Source organism: Mandrillus leucophaeus, unplaced genomic scaffold (assembly GCF_000951045.1).
Source record: "Mandrillus leucophaeus isolate KB7577 unplaced genomic scaffold, Mleu.le_1.0 Scaffold376, whole genome shotgun sequence".
NCBI classification, from domain to species: Eukaryota; Metazoa; Chordata; class Mammalia; order Primates; family Cercopithecidae; genus Mandrillus; species Mandrillus leucophaeus.
The window spans coordinates 1,486,506-1,512,976 of NW_012103987.1; the positions used below are offsets into that span (position 1 = coordinate 1,486,506).

At 34.8% G+C, this 26,471-nt stretch overlaps 1 protein-coding gene across 1 annotated transcript in view; it reads right to left on the reverse strand.

Annotated features, from left to right (window-relative positions):
• Positions 1 to 26,471, reverse strand: part of PRKG1 (protein kinase, cGMP-dependent, type I) — a 1,334,865-nt gene that overhangs the window by 906,276 nt on the left and 402,118 nt on the right. Inside the window, exon 3 of the mRNA XM_011990275.1 lies at positions 9,346 to 9,459. Within this exon, the coding sequence (XP_011845665.1) occupies positions 9,346 to 9,459 (114 nt within the window). The remainder of the gene's footprint in view (positions 1 to 9,345; positions 9,460 to 26,471) is intronic.

Below are 26,471 nucleotides of genomic sequence, written 5' to 3' on the forward strand. Positions count from 1 at the left end.
AAATGACAGTGCAGACCTAGAATTCAATTTTTATATATCAACTGCCCAAAACAACATTTGAAATAATGTAGTTCAATATTTTACTGGTGACTGTTAAGGAGAGAGATACAGTTTAGAAATCCAGTGTGTGACCTTAAGGAAGTTTCTTAAGCTCCTTAAAACTCAGTTGCCTCACCTATGCAATTGCAGTATCGATCCCTAATGTGCAGGACTATTGTAAAGGTTAGAGATTCTACATATAGCCAAGCGGCACGTACACAGTATACAGTTGATAAAGAATTATCATTACTTAGGTATTCAGAGTAACCCTGGATTCAACTAGAAAAGTGGTCTTCAAACTATTTTACCTGACCTGAACTCAAACATTTCAGAGAAGAACTTAATCCAGGGGGAGGAATGAGAGGGAATGAATAGCAAGGGAATTTAGGGCAACTGGATGGAGCTCCTGGAGGCTGTTCCCCTATTCTGCAACCAGAAAAGTCTGTTCTTATAAGCTTCACAAACAGAAGTACTCTACGAAATTTTACTTTAGAAATAAAGCACCAACAACAAATAATCCACTTAGGAAGATAATTTAAACACTGCTGTTTGATCCCACTCAGAAGGTTATAGACAACCACACTTTCAGGTCAATAAAGTGTTGCTCTTCTAGAAGTGGAAGGAATTATGAGGGTATAAAGTGAGTATTTATCAATGAGGCAGACTATTTCTCCTTTAGAGAAAACAAGTAGTAAAGAATACTTAGCTACCCCAGTATGTAAGTATCCTGGGGTACTACCTTAGTACCCCAGGAAAATGTTCAGCTATCCCAGATCGATCCTTGAATCTTTTTTTACCTGCCTTCTGAGTAGTCAATATTCAGTCTCTAGGATCTACTGTCACCTTCACAGTGAAAACTCAATTCTTCAGGACTCCTGCAAATATTGACTGGCTCACCTCCTTGCCTGTATCCTTCAATCCTCAGATCTCTACTGGTCTCAATTCCAAGGAACTCTCCATTTCTTTTTCAATGACTGTGATATATGGATGTCTTTTCATCTTCTAACTATAGAAAGCAAAGAGTTATGCAACCCACCTAAGACTACCTGGATCACACTATGAATTAAGTCAATGGCCACCTATGGAAAGTACAAAAGACCTTTTCACTATGAGTCCAAAAGGTTGAACTTAATACATTAACGAGAAATGTATTTTGACATTGGAATATATGAAGACATTATCAACTCAGTTGTTTTCTTAAAAATGTCCATTCACATTTGTTTTCACTTAATCCAAACTATACTCATGACCATGAAAAGGAACAAAAAATCAAATGAAACTTTTTCTTTGTTCTGTTTTTCTACCAGCATGCTAACCATCAAGTTTAATAAATCTAAAAGTGATTTTTGTTAACAACATGACTCGACAGTCCATGATTTTTTAATTTTTCCCTCCCTCTCAATCTGTTCTTCTTTTAATTTTACTTCTCACTATTCTTCAAAAGAATATGTTAATAATATGTACAAAGCTGATACTCTTTACTAACGTTGTGTTTTACTCCTTAAAAGAAAAATGCAACTTTCCTTAAATATCTCTGCTCAACAGCAACAAAACAAGAAAAAAAGCTGCAATGATGCCAATAATAACACTGACTACTTATTATAGAGTCTGGAATTCTCTTTTAAATTCCTCAATATAGACAATTTGATGAACATGATAGTGTGCATATGTGTAGGTTAACACTAACTGGGCACCTATAGGGTATAGTTCAGTCCTCAAACTATAGGGGCATTACCTGGAAGGCCTTGTTACACACAGATAGCTGTGACCCACCACCAAAATTTCCATTAAGTAAAGCAGGGGCCATAGATTTTGCATTTCTAGTGATGGCCTAGGTGATGCTGATGCTGCTGTTCCAGGGACCACACTTTGAGAATCATTGGGGTAAACAGCTGAAGTTCCCTTACCAAAAGTTCATACATTAGGTATGGGTAGTAGGCATATTAAGAGCCTTATTCAGGAGTCCACACATGGGGGTGGGGAGCAGGAGGAAAAAAGGAGAAGTGCTTATAGGAAGGAGTTTAAATTACTGCTACCTAAATTTGCATCAGAGACTCTGTTAATGAACTACACTAACGCACTTCATGATCTTGGCCTGCATTTTCTCATCTAGAAAATCAAAGACAATCTCTTTCATCTACTAGATGGAGGTATTTTGAAGATTACATTACAAAATGCATGGGATGACAGGTTGTAAATTATAAAGCATTATTAGCATGATAACTTAGAAATTTAGTCAACAAAGAACATCTCATAAGCAGAGCGGGCTTTTCAGATTCACCAACGAAGTGCCAAGGTTACATTTCCTCAGTAGTCAGAGGAAATCGTAGGGGAAAATGAAGGCAAACACACTTGTCACGACTCACCTTATCCTTTTGTTATGTTATATAAGAAAAATAATAATTTTTCCCAGTCTTCATTCATTGTCGTTAGTTGCTGTTTAAATTTTCATAATTCCTCCTTTGAAGAAATTGATTAACTAATATATTTTATGTAAAAAAATGTAGCTACTTAGTAATGTCTTAAACATTAAATCATAAAGTTTCATCTCGTGAAATCTCCGTAAGGGTTTCAATGCATTACAAAAACTAGATCCTGCAATAGGTTCTGATTGCTCATTATATGTCTCTAAGGTGTTAAATTTATGACTTTCTCATCATTATATTACAGAATTCATCCTTTCATAACAGATGTACTTAACATGGATCCATGTGCTAATATTTAAAAATTTCTGAAATTATAACGTGCTGTATAAATTTTTGTGTAAGTGGAGTCCTCAGACCAACAGAAGTAGTTTTATAGATACACTTGTGCTTAAAAGCAAAATGAAACATTGCAGACAAAATTCAAACGCTGTGACAGCAGCTATATAGCAAAATAGTGTCAGACTTATGGCCCTCCTTCTCACTAGTTACGGACATGGGCCTAGTTGCTTAACTGCTTTAGGTCTTAGTTGCTTTAGCAATAAAATGGGGGTAACAACACAACCCATCCCGAAAGCACTGAGCTTCGTGTGCTGTTCATAGTCTTCAAATGTTATCTGGTTTAATTACTTATTGTTACTGTGGAAACATCCATTAGAAATTCATCCTGACCCTGAACTATAGGCAGGAAGGTTTCCTTTAAGAAAAATAATTACAGAAAATACAGTATTGGCCTATGTTACTAATTTACTTTTTATTCTTCAAATCAGTTGAATAAATACTAAAAATGCCTCTAAGCAAATTGTTAAATGAATGAATGTAGATTCATTATACCAAAAACTGACTCAAGCTTTACATGTGTGGGAGCTTCTTGTGATGCAGGTTTTTGTGGGAAAATTGCTGCTTCTGCAGGATTAAATAACAAAAACTGCTTAAAAAAAAAAAAAAAAAGTAAAATAAATAAAAAATAAAAAATAAAAATTCAGTGTTTCTTGCCTATTGTTTAGATTTCCTCGTAAATTACTTGTGATCTTTAAAACATAACACCCCATCAGCTAAAGTCTGACTCTTCTTTAGAAATAGAGAATATTCAAAGTATTCAATGATTTAGTAATTAAAGGAGGGAGAGGGAGAGTAATTTATCTAGCCTTAGGAAGGAATTAAATTTATTGCCTTTCTTTGACTATGGGAGGTACCTTTTGCCTCAGAAGCACTGCTAATATATGACTATTTACTAGGCCTGGCCAATATAGAAATTGGACATGAATTTTTGGGAAAGTAGTTACATATAAATTATAAATACATTTTGATTGCAATAGTTTCCCTCAAGCCTAGGGAAAAAAAAATCTTCTCAACCTGTAGAAGAAAATATAGTTTAATAATAGTTTGCCTCTTCTCTGAAATTCATTTTCAGTCTACTTAAACAACAAAGAAATGAGATGAAAACATTGCTTTTGCATGTGCATTTGTTCTTGTTAGTCTGTTATGTAGCAGCATTGGTACCAAGTGAATTGATTCCTTTATTAAAGAAATTTATTTCTCAGGGATTACATAATTGGATTTATGTTACTAATTTCACAGTATTCTTTAAAAGACAAATGCAATGAAAATTTTACTAAGAAGAATATTGTCTAATTAACTCACTAAACAAGTGTACCAACTTCCCCAAGATGCTGCCAAAATATACTGTTCGCTTCATTGTCCGCAATGATAAAACTCACGGGAAGTCACTTAACCATCCCTTCCACAACCAGGGTCACGTTTCTACTCATCATTGACCCAAATTTAATTTGTGCTTTCTCTCCTTCTTTCAGGATTCTTGGTAAAAAGCATGTATTAAACTGGGAGAAAGCAAACACGCATCTTTTTAACTTACCTCTCAAAGGCAGCACAGTGACTGTCTCATCAGCCCAGTTATCTCTCCGGCTCTTTTGCTGTAGCACAGCAAGCATGACAGTACCTGGGTACTTGTGCTCGTGAAAACCCAGTAGTAATGGTATTCTAGCAATTGTTTGTGCTAACGGACAGTGTTGCTTCATTTTCACATGTGAATGTATCTTTATCAAAAATCTAATACTTCATGGTGCTCTACAATGATATTTTCTTAAAAAGTATCTGATTGCTTACTTCTTGGTTTAGGCATCTTAAGAAATTTCCCAGGTTTGCAGCTATTATAAGAGCTTCATCAATGACTCCTTTTCATTCACAGTAAAAATTGGCATTCATGTCTTTTGTTCCTTTACCAGTAAAAAGCATAGTGTGGATGAATGAGATATTGAGTCTAGGTATTAGGTATAGGCATTGTTTTTACAGCACGTAAAAGTATTTACAGCAAAAAATTCAGTCGAATCTTCTATTATTTAATTCTTGTTCATCATTTAGGTTTTTGACAGTCAGCAGATTTTTCTGATACAGTTTGAATAATGTAATGCTTAAAACAGCTGCAAGGGAATGTAAAGCTATTTCACTACATAGACTCAAATTTATTTTAAAAACAAAAATAAACAGAAAACTCCAGACCTTTAAACTTTGTTTTTAAAATGTCTATGATGCTTAGTAAAATATCTTAAGTAGTCAACTTCCTCTTTACTAATAACCTAGGAAAGTTTAAGCATGGAAACTTAAAAATATTCAAACCAAGGCAGAAAAATAGTTTTTTACCCGATATTGTTAAAGTCATCAATTTCTCAGATTTCTTGTAAGCTTTTTAGGCTCTTTGGCATTAGTAATGAAGTATTTTAATAAAGGAAAAAAAAACTAAATACTTGTTATTAACAATTTAAGGAGAAATAATTAGTCAGATATTTTGCCCAAGTAATGTCATAAAATATCTACCACATCCACCATAGATATTCTTTGTAGATAACTTTCTGTGGTGATTATATTGACCAGGCATCAAGATGTTTCCCTGAAAAATGCTTTTTATTGGGTTTCACTGGAGTATAGTTGAATGACACCATTTGAATAATACATGACCAAAGGTCTGAAGGCACTGTGAGGAAACTCAAAGTAAGAGAAGCAGGGCTTCAATTTAATATTTACAGGCAAAAATACCCCCAGTACAACACATGTCACTGAATTCCTCTCATTGTAAATGAAACGCCTTTTCCTTTTAGGTTTCCAGTAACTTCAACTTCTCCATTTTTGAAGAACTTTGGGCACAGAAGCAAGGCCCAGGGTAAGTGCAAATTGATATTGCTGTAGCTGTGAGGGTAGTAAAAGTGAAATCACACCCAGGATTGACACTTTAGGAAAACGTGATAATGATCTGCTTCCAGGTGTGGGGACTGAGTAAGTAAGGGGTATTCAAACAACATTTGAGACATTCTTGCCCCTGTGGGGTTGAAAATGGATGATAAAACTCCTTTCACTAGACAATGTCAAAATATTTCGAAAACATTTTTAAAAAAATCAATACTGGAAACATTAATTGGTGCTGTGAAAACCAACTCTAACAAGTGATTTTTTCCCATCCCCATGCCACTGGGAATGTTTGTGACTGGAAAGATATGAAGTGGCCATTTTCAGATCACAGTTAATAAAGAAAACTTGAGGCTATTTAAGCCATGAACAAACTCAAGACTGTTGTTAAATTTTGGTTTCCAATATAATGTTAATTTTATATATTTTTATTTCTTCATTCCTCAGGGAAAAATCAATAGTTATTTTATAAGGCAGAGGTAGACTATGAATATAGATCTGAATCATACCAGGATTTTTTTCTTTGTATATCACTGTGGTTTTGATTTTTAAAAAATATTCTTCCTGGTGCTATGAGATCTTCCTCCTTGTGCTATCATGATAACCACTGAAAATAAATGTTATTTATTTTCAGAAGAATGTCAATTTATTTTTTTCCCAGATGAAAACCAAAGAGCTTTTTTCAAACTACCATGGTGCTTCTTTCTGTTGGATCACTATGAACAAGCTTAAAATCATATTTTATAGCATATGTCAATATAGAGTTTTAATAAGAAAACTACTTCTTGATAACGTAAGCTTAGAAGAAAAAAAACACAGGTGTTCTGATCATATTCATTAGCTAGTGAAGTCACTGAAATGTATTTATTCACTCCTGATACACTTGCAAAAACTGCTCTCCTGAACAGGAAACAAGTAATGTACATTGAAAAACCATTGAATGCTACCTAGGATTTAGTTACTACTGTGAAAATAAAATGCATTAAGATGCCAGATAACTTTCAGGCTGATCAAGGAAAATAGAAAAGAAAAAGGATCATCAACATTTTCAATCATGAACAAAAGTTGGTGATGTTAGGGTTAAGGAGGTCAAAAGCCAAGGTATGTAAGAAAGAATAAGCTTGGATAGGTCAGCTATTGTGTAGAAAAATATTCCCCTCAGAATTAGACTAGTACGCCCAAGTGGATGAATCCATTTTGAATGATACTCCAAATGGTCAATACTCCTGTCATTTGATACTACAAATGACACGATGACAGGAAAAAATGGACAAGTTGATGCAATCTTGAATACTAAGAAATAAGTGAACCTTAAAAGCCAAATAAATTTGAAGACATGTTTTTATCACATGTAAAGAATAAGACAGCATTGGGAGTTATATTCTGTAGCCATTTTGTAAAAGTAGCATCCACAATGTGAGCTAATTAGAATCATAACATATCTAACCTGAAGGTTTAATTAAAATATATAGAAAAAAATGGTGCTTGAGGCCTACAGTCACAAGTACAATCTCCCTAGATAGCAGAGGTGGCATGACAAAAAGTCCTGAAACAATAAACAATCATTATTCATACTTCATACTGCTTATGAAACATTTGGAAGAAACAGTTGCTCACAGATATTGTTTCTGATTCATGCACAAAACCTCTGTACCTATAAATGCAGGTATATATTTGCACACCACCAACTCTAGGCTCTTTTGTCAACACAACTTTTGTATCTTAAGAAGGCACTGTGAGGAAACAAACACGCACACATGCACAGATGCATTCTTGAGCTTTCTCTGAGTCTGTGTTAAAGAAGAACATGTCCCATTACTCATTTCCCTTGATGATGGATGCTCTGACCCCAAAAGAGTTAGGCTTATAATTTGCATTCAACATCTAGCTGCTTCTTGTTGAATTAGATTCATAGTGTCTATTTAAATTTGCCAAATAAGAGTACAATAGATGTTGTGCAGATGAACATCACTATATAGAAATCTAATAAGAAAACTGATGTTTATGAAGCAAACAAATCATTTTATTAAAAATCTTTGCTGTAAAATTCATGTAAATAAACTATTTAAAATATTTTTTTAATAAAAATTCCATGTTTCATAAGATTAACTACCATGTTATTACCAACTGTTGGCTTTTGAAAATTTTGTAGTTTCAGTTAGATTAAAGTATCAAGCCTGAAATATATAAAAATGTTAAATACTTTAAAACAAAAAAAACTACTTATAATTCTGAGATATCATCAAAATATGCTATTCTGGTCTTTTTTTTTATCTGAAAAGGAATATATTTCTCATGAAAATGAAGCATGATTGTAAAACCAGTTTCACTTAATGGAGCCATGACTATTCTTTCTATAGTTAAGGTTCTTTTTAAGTAAGTAAAAGTTGTGGCAGATTCTATTATGGTTCACTGAGTCTCATTCTTTGAGCTATGTAATTGAATGATCACTTGAAGTAAAAACATGGCAGCATCTATCAATCAAGAGTCCTGTGCTTTCAGAGATCAAGAATCAAATGCCAAGGAAGACTCATCCTAAAAGGGGCCCATTTACAATTGATGTTACAGTGAATCCAATGAATAAAAAGGTGATTCACTAATAAGACGCATAAGACAATTTCTGGGACTCCAGCTGGCCATGCATTCTTATGTTTTTTTAAATCCAATTTCACTGTTATATTATCAGTTATATGCTGCACTTCTGAAGGAAAAAACTAATGCAAAAAGTAGTCAATGAGATCCAGATAAAACTAATTGAAATTCACAATGTACTTGTCATTTTGCCAATAGCATTTTTTTTAAAATGACAAAATCTAATCAAAGTAATCTGTGATTGAAATCAACCACAGGAAAATGTATCAGAAAGACTTTTCAAACATGAAATACATACATTTGCCTAAAGATGCAATGAACCTTACATTGTTGACTTTTGAATTCAGCTCTGTTTGTTATACAGTCATTATATACTTACTCAGGAAGCAGATTAAAAAAAAAAAAATCTTTTTCCTTCTAACTATTGCAGCTGCTTCTGCCAAGCAACAAAAGTTGCTAGAGAAATCATATATACACATACATGTAAAATTAGGGAAACAAGCTGCTTTATTGCCCTGATTTAAAATAAGCTCAATCAGTAGAAAAGAAAAATGCTATAATATACAGCTTGATGAGCAGCTGAAGGCAAAAATACACTCAGATGCAGTTTTAGAATTCAGGAGATATCTTACTCAATGATGTTTGAATGAGATGAAGGACATTTCTCCTCTTAATTTTTCTAAACCACTGAGTAAACAAGTGGAATTTATGTGAGGAATATAACCCAAAATAGACAGACATGTAAAAATTTCTGAAATATGATCCTGACACTATAGAGAGAAAAGAAAAAGACTTGCTCTTATTTGATTCAAATGTATAAAATTATATCATTTAAAAAATCCTAATTATGAGAATTTATTGATTAAAGGATAATTTTCAGAAATCAGCAAGAAAATGTAATTTATACAAAACTGATTGTTAACAATCACCTTTAGGAGGAAAACAAATACATCAGCTATATGGCGGGGCAAAAATTAAAATACAAACTAATAAAATTATAAAAATTAAATAAATGGGCATTTTAATTAACATCTCAAAGGCCTAGGGAAAAGACATTAAATATATTTTAAATATATGAAAATAGTCTTACTCTTGACGGTCGCTGTCCGGGTACAGTTGTAAAGAATAGCCAACTCCCCAAACACTTTTCCTGGACCCATGGTACACAACTTCACACCTTCTTTTGTAACTTCAACCTTACCATCTAAAAAGGAAGAGGGAAAAACATGTTATAAAATTCTTTCTCATGCTTCATTTGTTGCATTTTTAATGTGAAGAGGAATGTTAGGCTCATTTGTAAAAATGCAGTTACCAATTTTAAAAAAGTCACCAAGAGACAATGCAAGAAATGAAACAAAATATGGAAGTTAGGAAAAGTACATATTTTCTTAAATTTACTACTGAAAAGATTTGATACGAGATCCAAAACAACAAGTGAAGATAGAGACAAACAGGCAAACATAATGTCATTCCAAGTCTGTTATTAGTAAACCATGGTAATTCCAATTTTAACATAATTTTGAATCTGAAAGAAAACTTGAGTAAGTGGTACATTTTCTACAGCACATTTCATACTTGAAAATTCTCATTAGTAAGGCAGTTATTATGAAGAGGGGAATTACTTTGACCCTTTGCCATTAGTTAATTCTGCTCTTGGTATCTTTTTATTTAAAACATCTTGCCTGACTCAGGCAAGACTGTCTTATCTGCTTCCCAGCTCTGCAATGTTGACTGTAGGAGAAAACAAACTTCAAGGGTTGAGGGAAAAGAAAACTGTGTTATGACAGTTTATGTTTGACAAAAGACTTGGAAAATGAAACGTTAAAGGAAGAAAAAAGCTAAGGAAACACCACATACTGGGTATACATTGTTACCTGCAAGTAAGAAAAATGCTATTTATGAGAGAAATGAAAATATATATATATATATATATATTTTTTTTTTGAAAGTCATACCTATGTAGACTAAGAATTTCATCACCTAATACAATCAGGGTAGAAATAAAAAGGCAACAGAGTCCATTCTTGACTGACTTCTCCTCTTCTTTTTTTCTCCAAGTTATTTATCCACGGTCTACAGAAGAGAAGCTTAATGCCTGGCAAGAGAGTTAGCTTGTGTTTGAAAGGAACTAATGCTCCTCCAGTGTTTGTCAAACTTCAGGCCTTTATACTTTGATTTCATAATTGTTCCTTTATTTGTGTGCTACCTGTAATATCTAACCTTTTAGAGTATTGACATTAAATTCACTCCTTCACTTTTAAAATCAACCTGGTTTTATCTAGGCAGTAATCTTTATAACAACTGAGGTTTAATGTGCTGATTAATTATTTTCAAATACTATGGAGATAAAATCTTAAATATGTATATATACACACACATATATTTTATTTTAAGTTTAATCCATATACTAGTGGTACATGATTCACCCTTCAGAGGACATTATCCTACTCTGAAAACTGTTTCACATAAATAGTGTCAATGAAGAGAGAATTCTGCAGTAATTAGAATAAAAGTTCATAAAAAATCTCCTCATTATTTTTGACTGGCGTATGCATGCCCCTTCTGTATGTAAAGAAACTAGTCAGGAATGAACAAATTCAACAATTCAAAAGGTTTACAAAGACTTGCTTACACAGGTATGGCCAAATATTCTAGCTTTCTCATGGTTCACTTCTTGACTGTAGGAAAGAAAATTCTTCCCCATCAAAATCAGTACAGTAAATTCATCTTTTCATAAGCTTCAGATCGTTCCCATGGCATTTTCCTCCTTTTTTTTCAGTGGCAAGCCTATGCCCCTAGAAATTTCATCTACTACTCAAGAATGAGAGACAGGACAGAATATAACACAGAGGTTAAAAAATTTGTATATCATCTAAAGATAGACCAAAATTTAGTTCTGGTTCCCTTTTCTGTTCCTTACTGGCCTTGTGACCTTGGGCAAATTGCTTAACTTCTCTTTGCCTCAGTGAAATGGATACAATAAAAGCACCCATTTCATTGGATGATTGTCAAAATTAAGTGAGATAAAGCAGGTAAAATTCTTAACACAGTATCTTGCACATAGCAAATGCTTAATAAATGCTTGCTCTTATCACTGGCATTATTTTATTATAATTTATATGGAGGTATGATTTATTAGATGACATTGAAGCACAATATTCCATCATCTAGTACAGAAACTAACCAAGAACAATGTAGGATAATAGAGGTTTTTAATTTCCCCTCCTCCAGTGGAGAAAGAATTTGTTTTCAGATTCCCTCTCTATGAGGGGTTGAGGAGAGAACCTTTTAAATCACATCCAAAGAAGAAAATAGAAGCTCAGAAAATCATACCAATCTTCCTAGATTAATGCAATGGCTTTGTATTTTCTCCATTTGCCTATGCCTGGCCAACATTTGATGTAATGTTTCTTCAGCCCTTACAGCCTAGTGGTAGAGACTCAAAAGAATAATATGTAACAATTTTTCAACACTTTATAAAATTTTCTTGACCTACAGATCTAGTGTCAATTATATTAATAGATCTGAAAGCAAAAGGAATACTTCCTAAAGAACTTTCATAAATAAATGATTTGTACAAGTCTGTTTCTCTGACTCTTTGGGTTTGATAATTAAACATTTTCAGTGGAAAGAAACCTATGGGCCATGCGAGTAAAACCACTACTAAGAATTCTATTAGACAGTTTTGGAGTTTTCTTTTTAAAGGAGGAGGAACATCAGGACTATTGTTTTAGCTCAGTGATTTCTTAAAGGAAATCTATGGACCCATTACATCAGAACTAATTTATAAAGATCAGATATTCCCCCCATAGGAAAGAGTGAATGTCCCCTCACTGCCACGACCACCATACTCAGTTGTACTGCCACTTCTTTCCTGAAAAACCATGCTCATATAACACTGATCTGTTTCAACTTACTGACAATTAATTTTCTAACGAATTATATTTCCTATTCTCTTACGACATTACAACCAGAATTGTATGAGTCTCCAAAGTTTAACATTTGTGAACAAGCTCACTTCTGGTTCAAACATATTTTCCTGATCTTATATTTGCCTAATTTTCTCATGTTTAACTTATTTTTTTTGATAAGGTAGGTATAAATTATACCTATATGTATATAAATTATTCATATATATGAATAATCAGTGCTGGTAACAAAGGGTTGTATTTCACATTAATTGGAATAGCTAAAAATCACTTAGCTATATTGTATTTGAGAAATAGCAGTTTTGACATAAACATATTTTCCAGGCTAAGTTAAACACTGGAAATTCAATATCCTCACAATAGTCAAAAAAGTAAGGGATGATAGATGAGAATGATCCAAAAAGCACTGCTTTTTTTTTTTTTTTTTTTTTTTTAGATGGAGTCTCCCTCAGCCAGGCTAGAGTGTAGTGGTTCTCTAGTACCATATGGCTCACTGCAAACTCTGCCTCCCGGGTTCAAGTGATTCCCCTGCCTCAACCTCTCGAGTAGCTGAGATTGCAGGCACGCACCATCATGCCCAGCTAATTTTTTTTTTTGGAGTATAGTAGAGATGGGTTTTCACCATGTTGGCCAAGATGGTCTCAATCTCCCGACCTCATGATCCACCCACCTCAGCCTCCCAAAGTGCTGGTATTACAGGCGTGACCCACGGTGTCTGGTCCAAAAAGCACTGCATTTTTTAAGTAAACGGAAAGACATAAATGATAAACAAAACTCAGTGTCTGTACTTTGTTACCTTGAGTCAGAATTTGGTATCCTTTCTCACACCTGTTATGTGAATGGGGAATGGCAAATTCAAGGAGGCAGGACACACTGGATAATTTAATGAAGGCTCTTTCAGAGACATTTAGAAGTATCCCAATTTTCTAAGAGTCTAGTGAGTTACTGGTCTGATATGTGAAATTAGTTAAGCTAATAGGCCACTCACCAGTCTTGTAGCAAAATTAGAAGTGATTACACATTTATAAATGATTTCCAAGTATAAATGTGTGGTTCACTTAAGAAAGCTAAGAATAATAAAAACTTACTGCCTACATCCAGTTACCCCTAACCTCACCTAATCAACTTCTTTTCTTCCTCTAAAGTATTAAGGTAGTCATAAGGCCATTCCCTTAGTTTTATACTCCCTTAAGGAGTTGTGTGTGTGTTTTTTTTCTTCTTCTTTTTCATTCTGTGGCTACCTCTGAGATTAGTTTTACACTGACTCCATTTGCATAGAAAGTAGGTGAACTTATATGTTATTATTTAGGTGGGAAAGAGGGTAAAACAAATAGGGAAAATGTCAGGTAGGCTGAATATATAGCATGCTTTTGCCAAAGACATACCAAATTTAGAAACAGATCAGTTTGGAGGTTTTTATATATTATAGTTTGCTGCTAACTTTAGAAATGCATTTTGATGAGTTTACTGCTGGTCATCATCGATTAATGTGATATCTATTTTGTTAAAAAAAAAACAGACATTCATTAGCATTTACTCATGATTGTTTCAATCCTTCAGTTTAGTTTCAGTTTCAAATATGTTAGATTTCAAATCAAAGATTTCTTTTTTAAAGAGTATCAGAAAGTTGTTTTCTGAACACCTTACTAAGTTCTAGACTATTTCTACTAATTTCTCTAAGCCCAACAGTTACTAGAGGCTATTAGATCTTTTACTTGGGGAACAAATGATAATCCAAAATGTGGTAATTTATGTATTCTGCTTCTGTGCATTTTACTATTTATATTTACTTTTTAAAAATATATGACTAGATTGGTATAATGTTCATTGTGTCCTCTTACCACCATGTTCATAAGGAAGAAATATAAAAAAATTCAAATCATTTTAATTTGAATTCCACTAAATTGCTAAAGTTGTTTGCATAAGAGGAGATTTGAAACAGTTGGCTAAAATGAGGTTTAAAGGGTTAATTATAGTTTTATTTAGCTCTTTTATTGCTCCTGGCATTGTCGTGAATAATTGAAAGATGTATCATGGTAACCTGAATGCACTTTTACATTCTACTTCAGGCAACATATGCCCATTTATGCTCTGGAATGAGCTGAGTCATAAGTCCTAAACCTTATCATTTTGAGAAGCAATCAATCTTCTGGTTTTTGGCACCACTATACACGTACCACCCTTGGAAGATGGTAAGTATTAAGGGATCCCATTATAGCATATCTACACCTTTGTTTATCTTTTATAAGGCCCTATAAATAATGGAAGAAACTGAGTTCTCCGGGAGACTCAGAACCTCCCGGCTTTGTTTATCCTGATGAGTTTTTCACTAACCTGTGGTTTTGTGCCATACGGACTTTCATGATAAGTAGAATCAGCTTAGAGATTTATTACTGGCAGGCAGAAATAGAATAGCTGGCAACAACCTGATTATAATCACTGTGCTTAATTCCAGAGATCTTGGTTGGAACATTCAGGACAACTTGATTGACTATTAAAGGGAAACAGGTGTTATAACAAAGGTCTTGTCTAGACAAGAACTCTTATCTCTTTCCTTCTGTAATCTGTTTGACTATGCCTTCATGATTTTGTAGGTTAGAGTCTGTATAAGGGCTTCTACAGTTGCTAGATTCAAAAGGAACTTTCAGCATTCTGGTAGTGGGGCTGTGCTGTCACCAGCGAGGATGTAATTTCCTCTGGGAGATGGGGTTCATCGGTGGATCTTTCTTAATAGATTAGGCATACTGTTACATCAAACTTGCCTTGCAGGGTCATTTTAGATGGAGGGGGGTGCTGTCACCCAGTAAGAAAGTAGAAATTGATGAGGCTGCTATGGGGCTACCTATGGGGAAAATCCATCCAATTCCCAGGGACAGACTATACACTTAGATATCTCCCTTAAACCTGTACTACTTGTTAGTCATTTATGTATGTCTTTCTTAAGCCACTGTAAGAAGGAAAAGGATGACTGCACTGTGAGATGCAATTTTGTTCTTGAATTAAAGAATGGCAGTGTGTCATTGCCTTATCAGTTGTCAGTTCAAGATTGCTTTCGAATCTGAATAGATAAAGTCTCTCTGGATCTGAACTCTTACCCCCTAGACGATGTGTTAACTCTTCACAGTATTAATCTGAATGTTTGAAAATCATTCTTTGTTCATTGAATAAAGCCTGTGAGAAACAGCCCTATTTTAGTTTGTTTTACTCCTAGTTGGCTACGTATCTTGCTTAGTAGTTTCTCATTACACATATATATGTATTAGGTTTTTTTCTAAACCTTTTTGTATTCATAGTTTCTAAGACCATCATGCTGTTAGAATATTTTAGTTAGAACCAAGCTTCTCATTCAAAGAAGTCACTTTTCTTTGAGATCATCATAGCAACAATTCTTACAGGATGCCCAAAAGAACTAGTTATCCAAATGGAATGAAACAATGTGAGAAGGAAAAGTGTAGTTGAGGTTGAAGCTACATGAGTGAAGACTTTTGCTTCTCCTTAAATTAGGCAAATCTGATTTCCCTTGTGGTCATGATTGCTACAAACACACTTGACACAATTTTCATTATACTAAATTACAATAGATTATAATACATATTGCATATGAACTAAAACCATTATAGTTATTCTTGACTGTGAATTAAAAACGTAATAAGCTATCCAAAACTAAAAATCTCATTTATGCAAAAAAAGAGTCAACATACTTTCAAGGTATCTCAAATTCAGAATTTTTCTCATTCTGAAGTCATAGGGCATACATACATATTCACAAAGAAAACTTCTATGAGGAAACAGACTGAAATTTAAGCAATCTGAATATTTAGATATAGAGAATCATCTGAACCATCAGAATGAAAGTCTGGAATGAGTAACTTACATTGCTGCAATTCTGTCCTTGGAGATATTTAAGGAAAAGAGAACATACTAAACCTATTGTATGGTTCAGTCATTTATCTGACAATGAACAGGATTCTGAAAGGAGTTCACAACATCCTTCCCCAGCATTATGATTCCATAATCTTTCTATGCATTATGTTTTGAAATGTTACCACTTAAAATACATGGCAAGCACTAGATAAGTGTTTGTGGACTAATTTCAATTTCCAGTAATGAGGTAAGCTAAAGACAGGCCATAGATTCAGTGTGCACCCACAAAAAAGAAAGGAAAATAGACTAATCATCCCCTAAATAAATGAGAGCTGAACATACAATTTAATTGTCTTAATTAAGTCAAGTATATTAAGCTTAATTCCAGCAATGTGTAATACATTCTTGCTCTATTTTTTTCTATAGTACATGAGCACCTTCAATTAGCCTAAAGAATGAATGGCTATTTCCGTAATTGCTTAGAGGCAGGCAAATGGCAAGAGTACTACAACCACTATCAGAATTGTGGGCAGTCTTAATATTATTTTTATTTTTGTTATGCTTTAATATTAAGCTTGGGTGAGTTTGTAATATAATGCAACAGATCTCAACTGGGGGCAATTTTACCCCCAAGGGTACATTTGGTAATACCTGGAAACATTCCTGGTTGTCACAACTAGGGGGGTCCTCTGGCATTTAGTGGTAGAGGCTAGGGCTGCAGTTGTAATGCAGAAGATAGTGCCCCCACACAAAAGAACTATTCTGCCCAGAATGTCAGTAGTGCCAGAGTTGAGAAGTCCTCATGTAAACAACAATCCATGAGCATACAAAATACTCTATATTTGAAAGGAAAACTTTGACTTCCACTATTTATCATATTAACTTCCACCAAATGTAAATTACAACCTAGATAAAAGGGCAGCATCTGGTTGCATATTTAACTAAACCACATTGCCAGCAGATTGAATAAAGCCACAAAGTTACTTTACTGAATAATTTTCCCCAGCAGATGTCACCTGAAATAGAAGTAATTACAGATATTTCTAAGCTTATGAAGACACTACTGATGTTAGAATAACATCCTTTCTCCACATATACTTGAGAATTTCAGATCCTGCCTTCACCATTGACTGGCTGTGTAAACTTAGATAACTTATCGATCTCTCTGTGCATAGATTACCTCACTACAGATTTGGGATAATAGTATTTTATTTCATAGGGTTATGATAATTGAATTAGATAATACATATAGCAAGACAAAGAATATATAGGTTGAATAGTTTTTCAAGAGAAAATTTTCTTTCTTTTTAAAAAGTAAAATACATTGAGAAGCAGTTTTAAGTGGGAAAAGCAGGCCTCTAGGTCATGGTTCATAAAATGTAGAAGGGAAAAAGAGCAGAGTCATAAATACACAGGAACAATGAAGAAGCTAGATGTTACAGAGAAGAGGTCAGTAGTCTCATATTTCAGAGACTGAAAGACTTTTGGTAAAAAGGATGTCTAATGTACAGTATCCCGTTATTTGTTGCCAGAATGAATGTCCTACCCCTCTCTCTGAATTATTAGTAAAGTCTGTTTCATACTAATTTCTTATGTAAGGGGTTTGGGGGAAGACGAAAGCTTGATGGAAGATCTATTGCTTAGGTATGCCAAAGAAATAGAGGGGTCAGGATATGATGAAGGAGTGATGAGGAAAGTTAAAAGACAGGAGATTTGGAGTAACTGTGCAAATTACATTAATATGAGAAACTAAGGACTCAGGAATTTGCATATATCTTAGGATCATTTCACAAGATGTCAAATGAATACTAAATCCAATTTCATCTAAATTTCAAGGTATTAGAAAAGTGAATATAGTCATTCTTCAATATACCTGGGGACTGCTTGCATAACCCCTATGTACAACAAAGTCCATGAATACTCAAATATCGCAGTCAATTCTCCTTATGTGTGGGTTTCTGTAGTTTCAATCCATGTTTGGTTGAAAAATACCTACATATAAGTAGACCCATGAGGCTAAATCCTATGTTGTTCAAGGGTCAACTATACTGTCAACAAGATATTGCTTCAATCAGAGATTACATGTCTTTTTTCTAAGTCCATTTGTTTAGCGTTGTCATGGCTCTTAGGCAGAAAAAGGAAACAAAATCAGTTCTAAGGAGATATCTTGGCCTCACTGCTCTTGGACGCTTTGGACCTTTTGGCACTCAGTTTCTGCAACAACACAATGAGAATAATAACTACCTGCTTCACAGTATTAATATATAAAATTTATGTGAAAGATCTTTGTATGTGATAAAGCTTTCTGTTAATATTAGCATAAACTAATTGAGGGAACAATTATTTAATTAATACCATGTCTGGTTATAAAAAAAAAAAAGAGGGTTAACAAATACTCATTGATGGATATGTTAAAATGTTAGTCAAAATGTTCATCACTACTCCTATGAACATGCTTGTGTGAAAGCCTTATGACTACATTTTAATTTCATTTCATATAGCATTCAGAACAATAGAAACAACAATAATTCAAAGTATCAACCGCCTTCTCCACTTATTAAAAGCATTTCTGGACTATAACTTACTTCACCCAGTAGTATAATACATTTCCTACCATGAGATTTGTTACTTGACAGTTTAAAATATCTGCACTTGACATGATATATGTATTTATTCACTTTTTATGAGGTTAGGATTCTCCAGAGTATACAGCAAGCACTTATCTACCTGCACATTGTTTTAAAGCAGAGAACAAACTAAAATGAAGAATAACCACATACTCTGCAAAAAATACTAAATATCTACTTAACAAGATGAAAAATAATGCTTTTAAACCTATTTTCTCAAAAGCCACTGTACAAATGACCTGGGGCAGGTTGAGGGTGAGAGGACTTTCTTTGAAAGTCACTACCCATACAGAGAATGATGACCTTTGTCCTCCAGCACCATTGAGGACAAAATTAGGAGGAGTCAAGAATATATTTTAAAAAGAAAAACTGAGGGTAAAAGAAAACTGCTGAACAACCCTCTACTTGGCAGTCAAGATAGATGGTATACTAAAGTAATGCGTAAGAAGAGCTTTATCAACTGATGATTGAATAAACAAAATATAGAATGGTATTCAGTCATAATAATGACCTCCTGATACATGCTACAATGTGAATGAACCTTAAAAATATGCTAAGTGAAAGAAGTCATTCACAAGAACCACATGTTATATAATTCATAAATGTTTGGTATTTTATTTTATTTCAATAATTTTTGGTGAACAAGTGGGTTTTGGTTACATGGAAAAGTTATTTAGTGGTGATTTCTGAGATTTTGGTTCACCCATCACCTGAGAGTGTACACTGCATCCAATGTGTAGTCTCTTATTCCTTACCCCCTTTCCCCCTTCCCCCTGAGTCCCCAAAGTCTATTATATCATTCTTATGTCTTTGTGTCCTTATAGCTTAGTTCTCACTTATAAGTGAGAACATAACATATTTGTTTTTCCATTCCTGAGTTATTTCACTCAGAATAATGGTCTCCAACTCCATCCAGGTTGCTGCAAATGTCATTATTTCATTTTGTTTTATGGCTGAGTAGTAACTCATGGTGTATATATACTACATTTTCTTTATCCACTCATTGATTGATGGACATTTAGGCTGGTTCCAAATTTTTGCAAATGCAAATTGTGCTGCTGTAAACATGTGTGTGCAAGTGTCTTTTTCATGTAATGACTTCTTTTCATCTTCAGTAGTGAGAATGCTGGATTGAATGGTAGATCTACTTTCAGTTCTTTAAGGAATCTCCATACTGTTTTCCATATGGGTTGTACTAGTTTATATTCCTACCAGCAGTGTAAAAGTGCTTCTTTTTCACTACATCCATGCCAAAATGTTTTTAAATAAAAACATTTAATATGTTTTTATTGTTTTTATTTTGGCCATTCTTGCAGGTGTAAGGTGGTATCTCATCCTGGTTTTCATTTGCATTTCCTAATAATTAGTGATGTTGAGTATTTTTTCATGTTTGTTGGCAGTGTGTATATATTATTTTGAGAATTGTTTATTCATGTTCTTAGCTCACTTTTTCATAGGATTATTTGTTTTTGTACTTGGTGGTTTGAACTTCTTGTAGATTCTGGATATTAGTCCTTTGTCAGAAGCATAGTTTTTGAATATCTTTTCCCACTCTGGGTTGTCTAAACAATACTGATTATTTCTTTTGCTGTGCAGAAGCTTTTTAGTTTATTAGGTCTCATCTATTTATTTTTGGTTTTGTTGCATTTGCTTTTGGGTTCTTGGTCATGAGTTCTTTGCCTAAGCCAGTATCTAGAAGAGGTTTTTTTTTTTTTTCCTATGTTATCTTCTAGAATGTTTATGGTTTCAGGACTTACATGTAAGTCTTTGATCTATCTTGAGTTATTTTTTGTATAAGGTGAGAGATGACTTTCATTCTTTTACATGTGGCTTGACATTTATCCCAGCACCATTTATTGAATAGTGTGTTGAGAAGGTTTGGCTGTGTCCCCACCCAAATCTCATCTTGAATTGAAGCTCTCATAAATCCCATGTGTTTTGGGAGAGACCTGGTGGGAGATAATTAAATCATGGGGGGTGGTTTCCCCCATACTGTTCTCCTGGTAGTAAATAAGTCTTATGAGAGCTGATGGTTTTATAAGCGATTTCCCCTTTCACTTGGCTCATTCTCTCTTGTCCACAACCATGTAAGACATGACTTTGCTCTTCTTTCATTTTCACCATGATTATAAGGCCTCCCCAGCCATGTGAAACTGTGAGTCAATTAAACCTCTTTTCTTTATAAATTACCCAGTCTCAGGTATGTCTTTATTAGCAGCATGAGAACAGACTAATATAGTGAATTGGTACCAGGAGTTGAGTGCTGCTGTAAAGATACCCGAAAATGTAGAAGTGACTTTCGAATTGGGTAACAGGTAGAGGCTGGAACATCTTGGATGGCTCAGAAGAATATAGATAAATGTGGGAAAGTTTGGAACTTCCTAGAAACTTATTGAATGTCTTTGACCAAAATGCTGATAGTGATATGGACAATAAAGTCCAGGCTGATGTGGTCTCAGATGGAGATGAGGAATGTGTTGGGAAATGGAGTAAAAGTGACTGTTGCTATGTTTTGGCAAAGAGATTGGTGGCATTTTGCCCCTGTCCTAGAGGTTTGTGGAACTTTGAACTTGAGGGAGATGATTTAGGGTATCTGGCAGAAGAAATTTCTAAGCAGTAAAGCATTCAAGATGTGACTTGGGTGTTGTTAAAAGCATTCAGTTTTAAAAGGGAAACAGAGCAGAAAATTTGCAGCCTGACTGTGCGATAGGAAAGAAAACCCCATTTTCTGAGGAGAAATTAAAGCTGACTGCAGAAATTTGAATAAGTAATGAGGAGCCAAATGTTAATCACCAAGACAATGGGAAAAATATCTACAGGGTATGTCAGAGACCTTTGAGGTATCCCCTCCCATCACAGGCCTGGAGGCCTAGGAGGAAAAAATAGTTTTGTGACCCAGGCCCAAGGACCCTCTGCTATGTGCAGCCTAGAGACTTGGTGCCCTGCATTTCAGCTGCTCTAGCCATGGCTAAAGAGGTCAAGGTAGAGCTTGGACCATGGCTTCAGAGGATGCAAGCCCCAACGCTTGGCAGCTTACATGTAGTGTTGAGCCTGTGGATGCATAGAAGTCAAGGATTGAGGTTTGGGTACCTCTGCCTAGATTGCAGAGGATGTATGGAAATGCCTGGATGTCCAGGCAGAAGTTTGCTGCAGGGGCAGGGCCCTTATGGGAAACCTCTGTTAGGGCCATGCAGATGGGAAATGTGGGGTGAAGGCCCCCACAGAGAGTCACCACTGGGGCACTGCCTAGTGGAGCTGTGAGAAGAGGGCCATTGTATTAGTCCATTTTCACGCTGCTGTTAAAGACATATCCAAGACTGGGAAGACAAAAAGGTTTAATTGGACTTAACAGTTCCACATGGCTTGGGGAGGCCTCAGAATCATGGCAGGAGGTAAAAGGCACTTCTTACATGGCAGCAGCAAGAGAAAATGAGGAAGAAGCAAAAGCAGAAATCCCTGATAAACCCATCTTGACTTATTCACTATCACAAGAATAGCATGGGAAAGACTGGCCCCCATGATTCAATTATCTCCCCCTAGGTCCCTCCCACAACACATGGGAATTCTGGGAGATACAATTCAAATTGAGATTTGAATGGGGACACAGTCAAACCATATCAGCCACCATCCTCCAGACCTCAGAATAGTAGATACACTGACAGCTTGCACTGTGCACCTGAAAAATCTGCGGACACTCAACACTAGCCTGTGAAAGCAGCCAGAAGGAAGGCTGTACCCTGCAAAGCCACAGCGGCAGAGCTGCCCAAGACCATGGAAAACCATCTATTGTATCAGCATGACTTGGATGTGAGACATGGAGTCAAAGGAGATCATTCTGGAGCTTTAAGATTTGACTGCCCTGCTGGATTTCAGACTTGGATGGGGCCTTTAGGACCCCTTCATTTTGGCCAATTTCTTCCATTTGGAATGGGTATATTAATCCAATGCCCGTGCCCCCATTGTATCTAGGAAATAACTAAGTTGCTTGGATTTTACAGGCTCATACATGAAAGGGACTTGCTTTGTCTCAGATGAAACTTAAAATTTTGGACTTTTGAGTTAAAGCTGAAATGAGTTAAGACTTTAGAGGACTGTTGAGAAGGCATGATTGGTTTTGAAATGTGAGGACCTGAGATTTGGGAGGAGTCAAGGGCAGAATGATGTGGTTTGGCTCTCTCCCCATCCAGATCTCATCTTGAATTGTAGCTCCCATAATTCTCACGTGTTATGTGAGGGACTGAGTGGGAGATAATTGAATCATGGTGGTGGTTCCCCCATACTGTTCTCATGATAGTGAATAAGTCTCATGAGATCTGATGGTTAGATAAGAGGTTTTCCCTTTCACTGGGCTCTCAGTTTCTCTTGCCTGCCATCATGTAAGACATCACTTTGCTCTTCTTTTGCTTCCACCATGATTATGAGGCCTCCCCAGCCATGTGGAACTGTGAGCCAATTAAACCTCTTTTCCTTATAAACTACCCAGTCTCAGGTATGTCTTTATTATCAGCATGCAAACAGACTAATACAAGTGTCCTTTTGCCACTTCATGTTTTTGTTTGCTTTGTTGAAGATCAGTTGGCTGTAAGAATTTTGGTTTACTTCTGGGTTCTGTATTCTGTTCCATTGGTCTGTGGCCTATTTTTATATCAGTACCATGCTATTTTCGTAACTGTAGCCTTGTAGTATAGTTTGAAGTCAGGTAATGTGATGCCTCCAGATTTGTTGTTTTTGCTTAGCCTTGCTTTGTCTAGGCAGGCTCTTTTTCAGTTCCATATACATTTTAAGATTTTTGTTTGTTTGTTTGTTTTGTTTTTGTTTTTGTTTTTCTAGTTCTATGAAGAATACTGATGGTATTTTGATGGGAATTGCACTGAATCTTTAGATTGCTTTTGGCAGTATGGTCATTTTCACAATATTCATCTACCCATCCATGAGCATGGGATGTGTTTCCATTTGTTTGTGTTGTTGATTTCTTTCAGCAGTGTTTTGTAAGATTCCTTGCAGAGACCTTTCACCTCTTTGTTTAGGTATATCCCTAAGCATTTTATTTTTGAGCAGCTATTGTAAAATGGCTTGAGTTTTTGATTTGACTCTCAGCTTGGTCGCTGTTGGTGTATAACAGTGCTACTGATTTGTATACATTGATTTTGTATCTTCAAACTTTCCCGAATTCATTTATCATATCCAAGGCTTTTTGGATGAGTCTTTAGAGTTTTCTAGGTATACAACCATATCATCAATGGACAGCAACAATTTGACTTCCTCTTTACCAATTTGGATGCCCTTTATTTCTTTTTCTTGTCTGGAATATTCTCCAAGATGGAACATAGGACAGGTTGCTAAATAAATCTCAATAAATTTAACAAAATCAAAATTATATCAAGTATCCTCTCAGACCACAGTGGAATAAAAATGAAAATTAACTCCAAAAAGAACCCACAAAACTATACAAATACACGGAAATTAATCTGATTTTAAATGATCTTTGGGTCAACAATGAAACCAAGATAGAAATTTAAAAAATATTCAAACTGAATGATAGCAGAACACAACTTATCAAAACCTTTGGGATATAGTAAAAGCAGTGCTAAGAGGGAAGTTCATAGCATTGAAAGCCTACATCAAAAAGTTGGAAAGAGCACAAATATACAACCTAAGATCACACCTCAAGGAACTAGAGAAACAAGAACAAACCAAACCCAAATCCAGCAGAATCAAAGAAATCACAAAGATCAGAGTGGGACTAAATGAAATTGAAACAAACAAACAAACAAAATACAAAAGATGAATGAAGCAAAAATTTGGGTATTCAAAAAGATAAACAAAATTGATAGACCATTAGTGAGATTAATGAAGAAGAGAAGAGAGAAGATCTAAATAAGCTCAGTTAGAAATGGAATGGGAGATATTACAACCAATACCACAGAAATACAAAGGATCATTCAAGGCTACCATGAACACCTTTATGTGCACAAACTAGAACATCTAAAGGAGGCGGATAAATTCCTGGAAATATCAACCCTCCTAGACTAAACCAGAAAAAAAATAGAAACTCTGAACAAACCAATAACAAACAGTGAAATTGAAATGGTAATTTAAGAAAAAGCATCTAGAACTAGTTAGGTTCACAGCTGAATTCTATCAGACATTCAAAGATTAATTGGTACCAATGTTACTGAAACTATTACAAAACATATAGAAAGAAGAAATCCTTCCCAATTCATTCTATGAAGCCAATATCACCTTAATACCAAAACCAAGAAAGGACATAACAACAACAACATAAAACTACAGACCAATATCCCTGATGAACAGGGATGCAAAAATTTTCAACCGAATACTAGCTAACCAAATCCAGCAGCATATGAAAAAGACAATCCACCATGATCAAGTGGGTTTTATACCAGGGATGCAGGGATGGTTTAATATATGCAAGTCAATAAATATAATATATCACATAAGCAGAATTAAAAACAAAAATCATATGATCATCTCAATGGACACAGAAAAAGCATTTGACAAAACCAGCATTCCTTTATTATTAACACCTTCAACACAATCAGCATAGAAAGGGACATACCTCAAGGTAATAAAAGCCATCTATTACAAACCCCCAGCCAACATAGCACTGAATGGGGAAAATTTGAAAGCATTCTCCCTGAGAACTGAAAAAAGACAAGGATGCCCACTTTTACCACTTCTGTTCAACATAGTACCAAAGTCCTACCCAGAGTAATATAATTCCACTTATATAAAATGTCTAGACTAGCCAAATCTACAGTATAGAGACAGATGGGAGATTAGGGTTCCCTACGACTGGGAGGAATAGAAAAATTGAGTATAACAGCTACAGTTTCTTTTTAGGGTACGGAGAATATTTTAAATTTGTCTGTGGTGATGAATGCACAGGTTTGTTTATACACTAAAAGATACTGATTTGAACACCTTAAATGTGTAAATTGTATGGCATGTGAATTATATCTCAATAAAGTGGTTAAAAATAAGGATTAGCACAGGTACATAGTAATGGCTCAAATATAAGATTTGTCACTAATGCCATTAATATCATAATATCTTTTATGAAAAGATTAAAAGTTAGAGATGCTTTGACTTCATACTCTTCCTTCAGTAATTTTCTCCTACTCCCTTTCGAACAATTACAACATGTTTCACCAACTGTAATAACCTTATCTGCCTTCCAAAATTACCATCCATCTCTTCCCAACCTCACTTTCAAAGAACACCAAATTATCTTTAATTCATGCAATTGTTGATACAAATACTTATTGTGAGCACAGTTAATCCACACAAGTATATCCATTTCTTAACTGAAACTCTACCTTAAGCCCTTGTTGACCTGGATTCTTTGCTATCAAACTATACTACAAAGAGAAAAGAATAATTTATTGAATATAATTCTGATAAAGTATCTCCCTGATAAGGAGTTCAAACTAGTTTCTCTGGAGTCAGATTCATATTGCTAGGAATGTGTGTCTAGTATTTCCATGAATACAGATCTTATCTAAATTAACCTGAGTTTGAGTCTTCATCTCTGACTTTCTCTTACTCAAACCTCATGGTCTAGCTCAGAGGTTCTTACCCTAATAGAACTCAGGGATCTGTGAACTTGGATAAGAAAAATAATATATACATCGTTATTTTTACTAACCTCTAGTTGAACTGTGGTAGCAAACGATAGTAACAAACCACATTAGTTTAAGAGTATTATGGATATTGTCAGCAATAAAAAAAGTTTACTTACTATATGACAATTGTTGCAAGTAACTTTAAACATT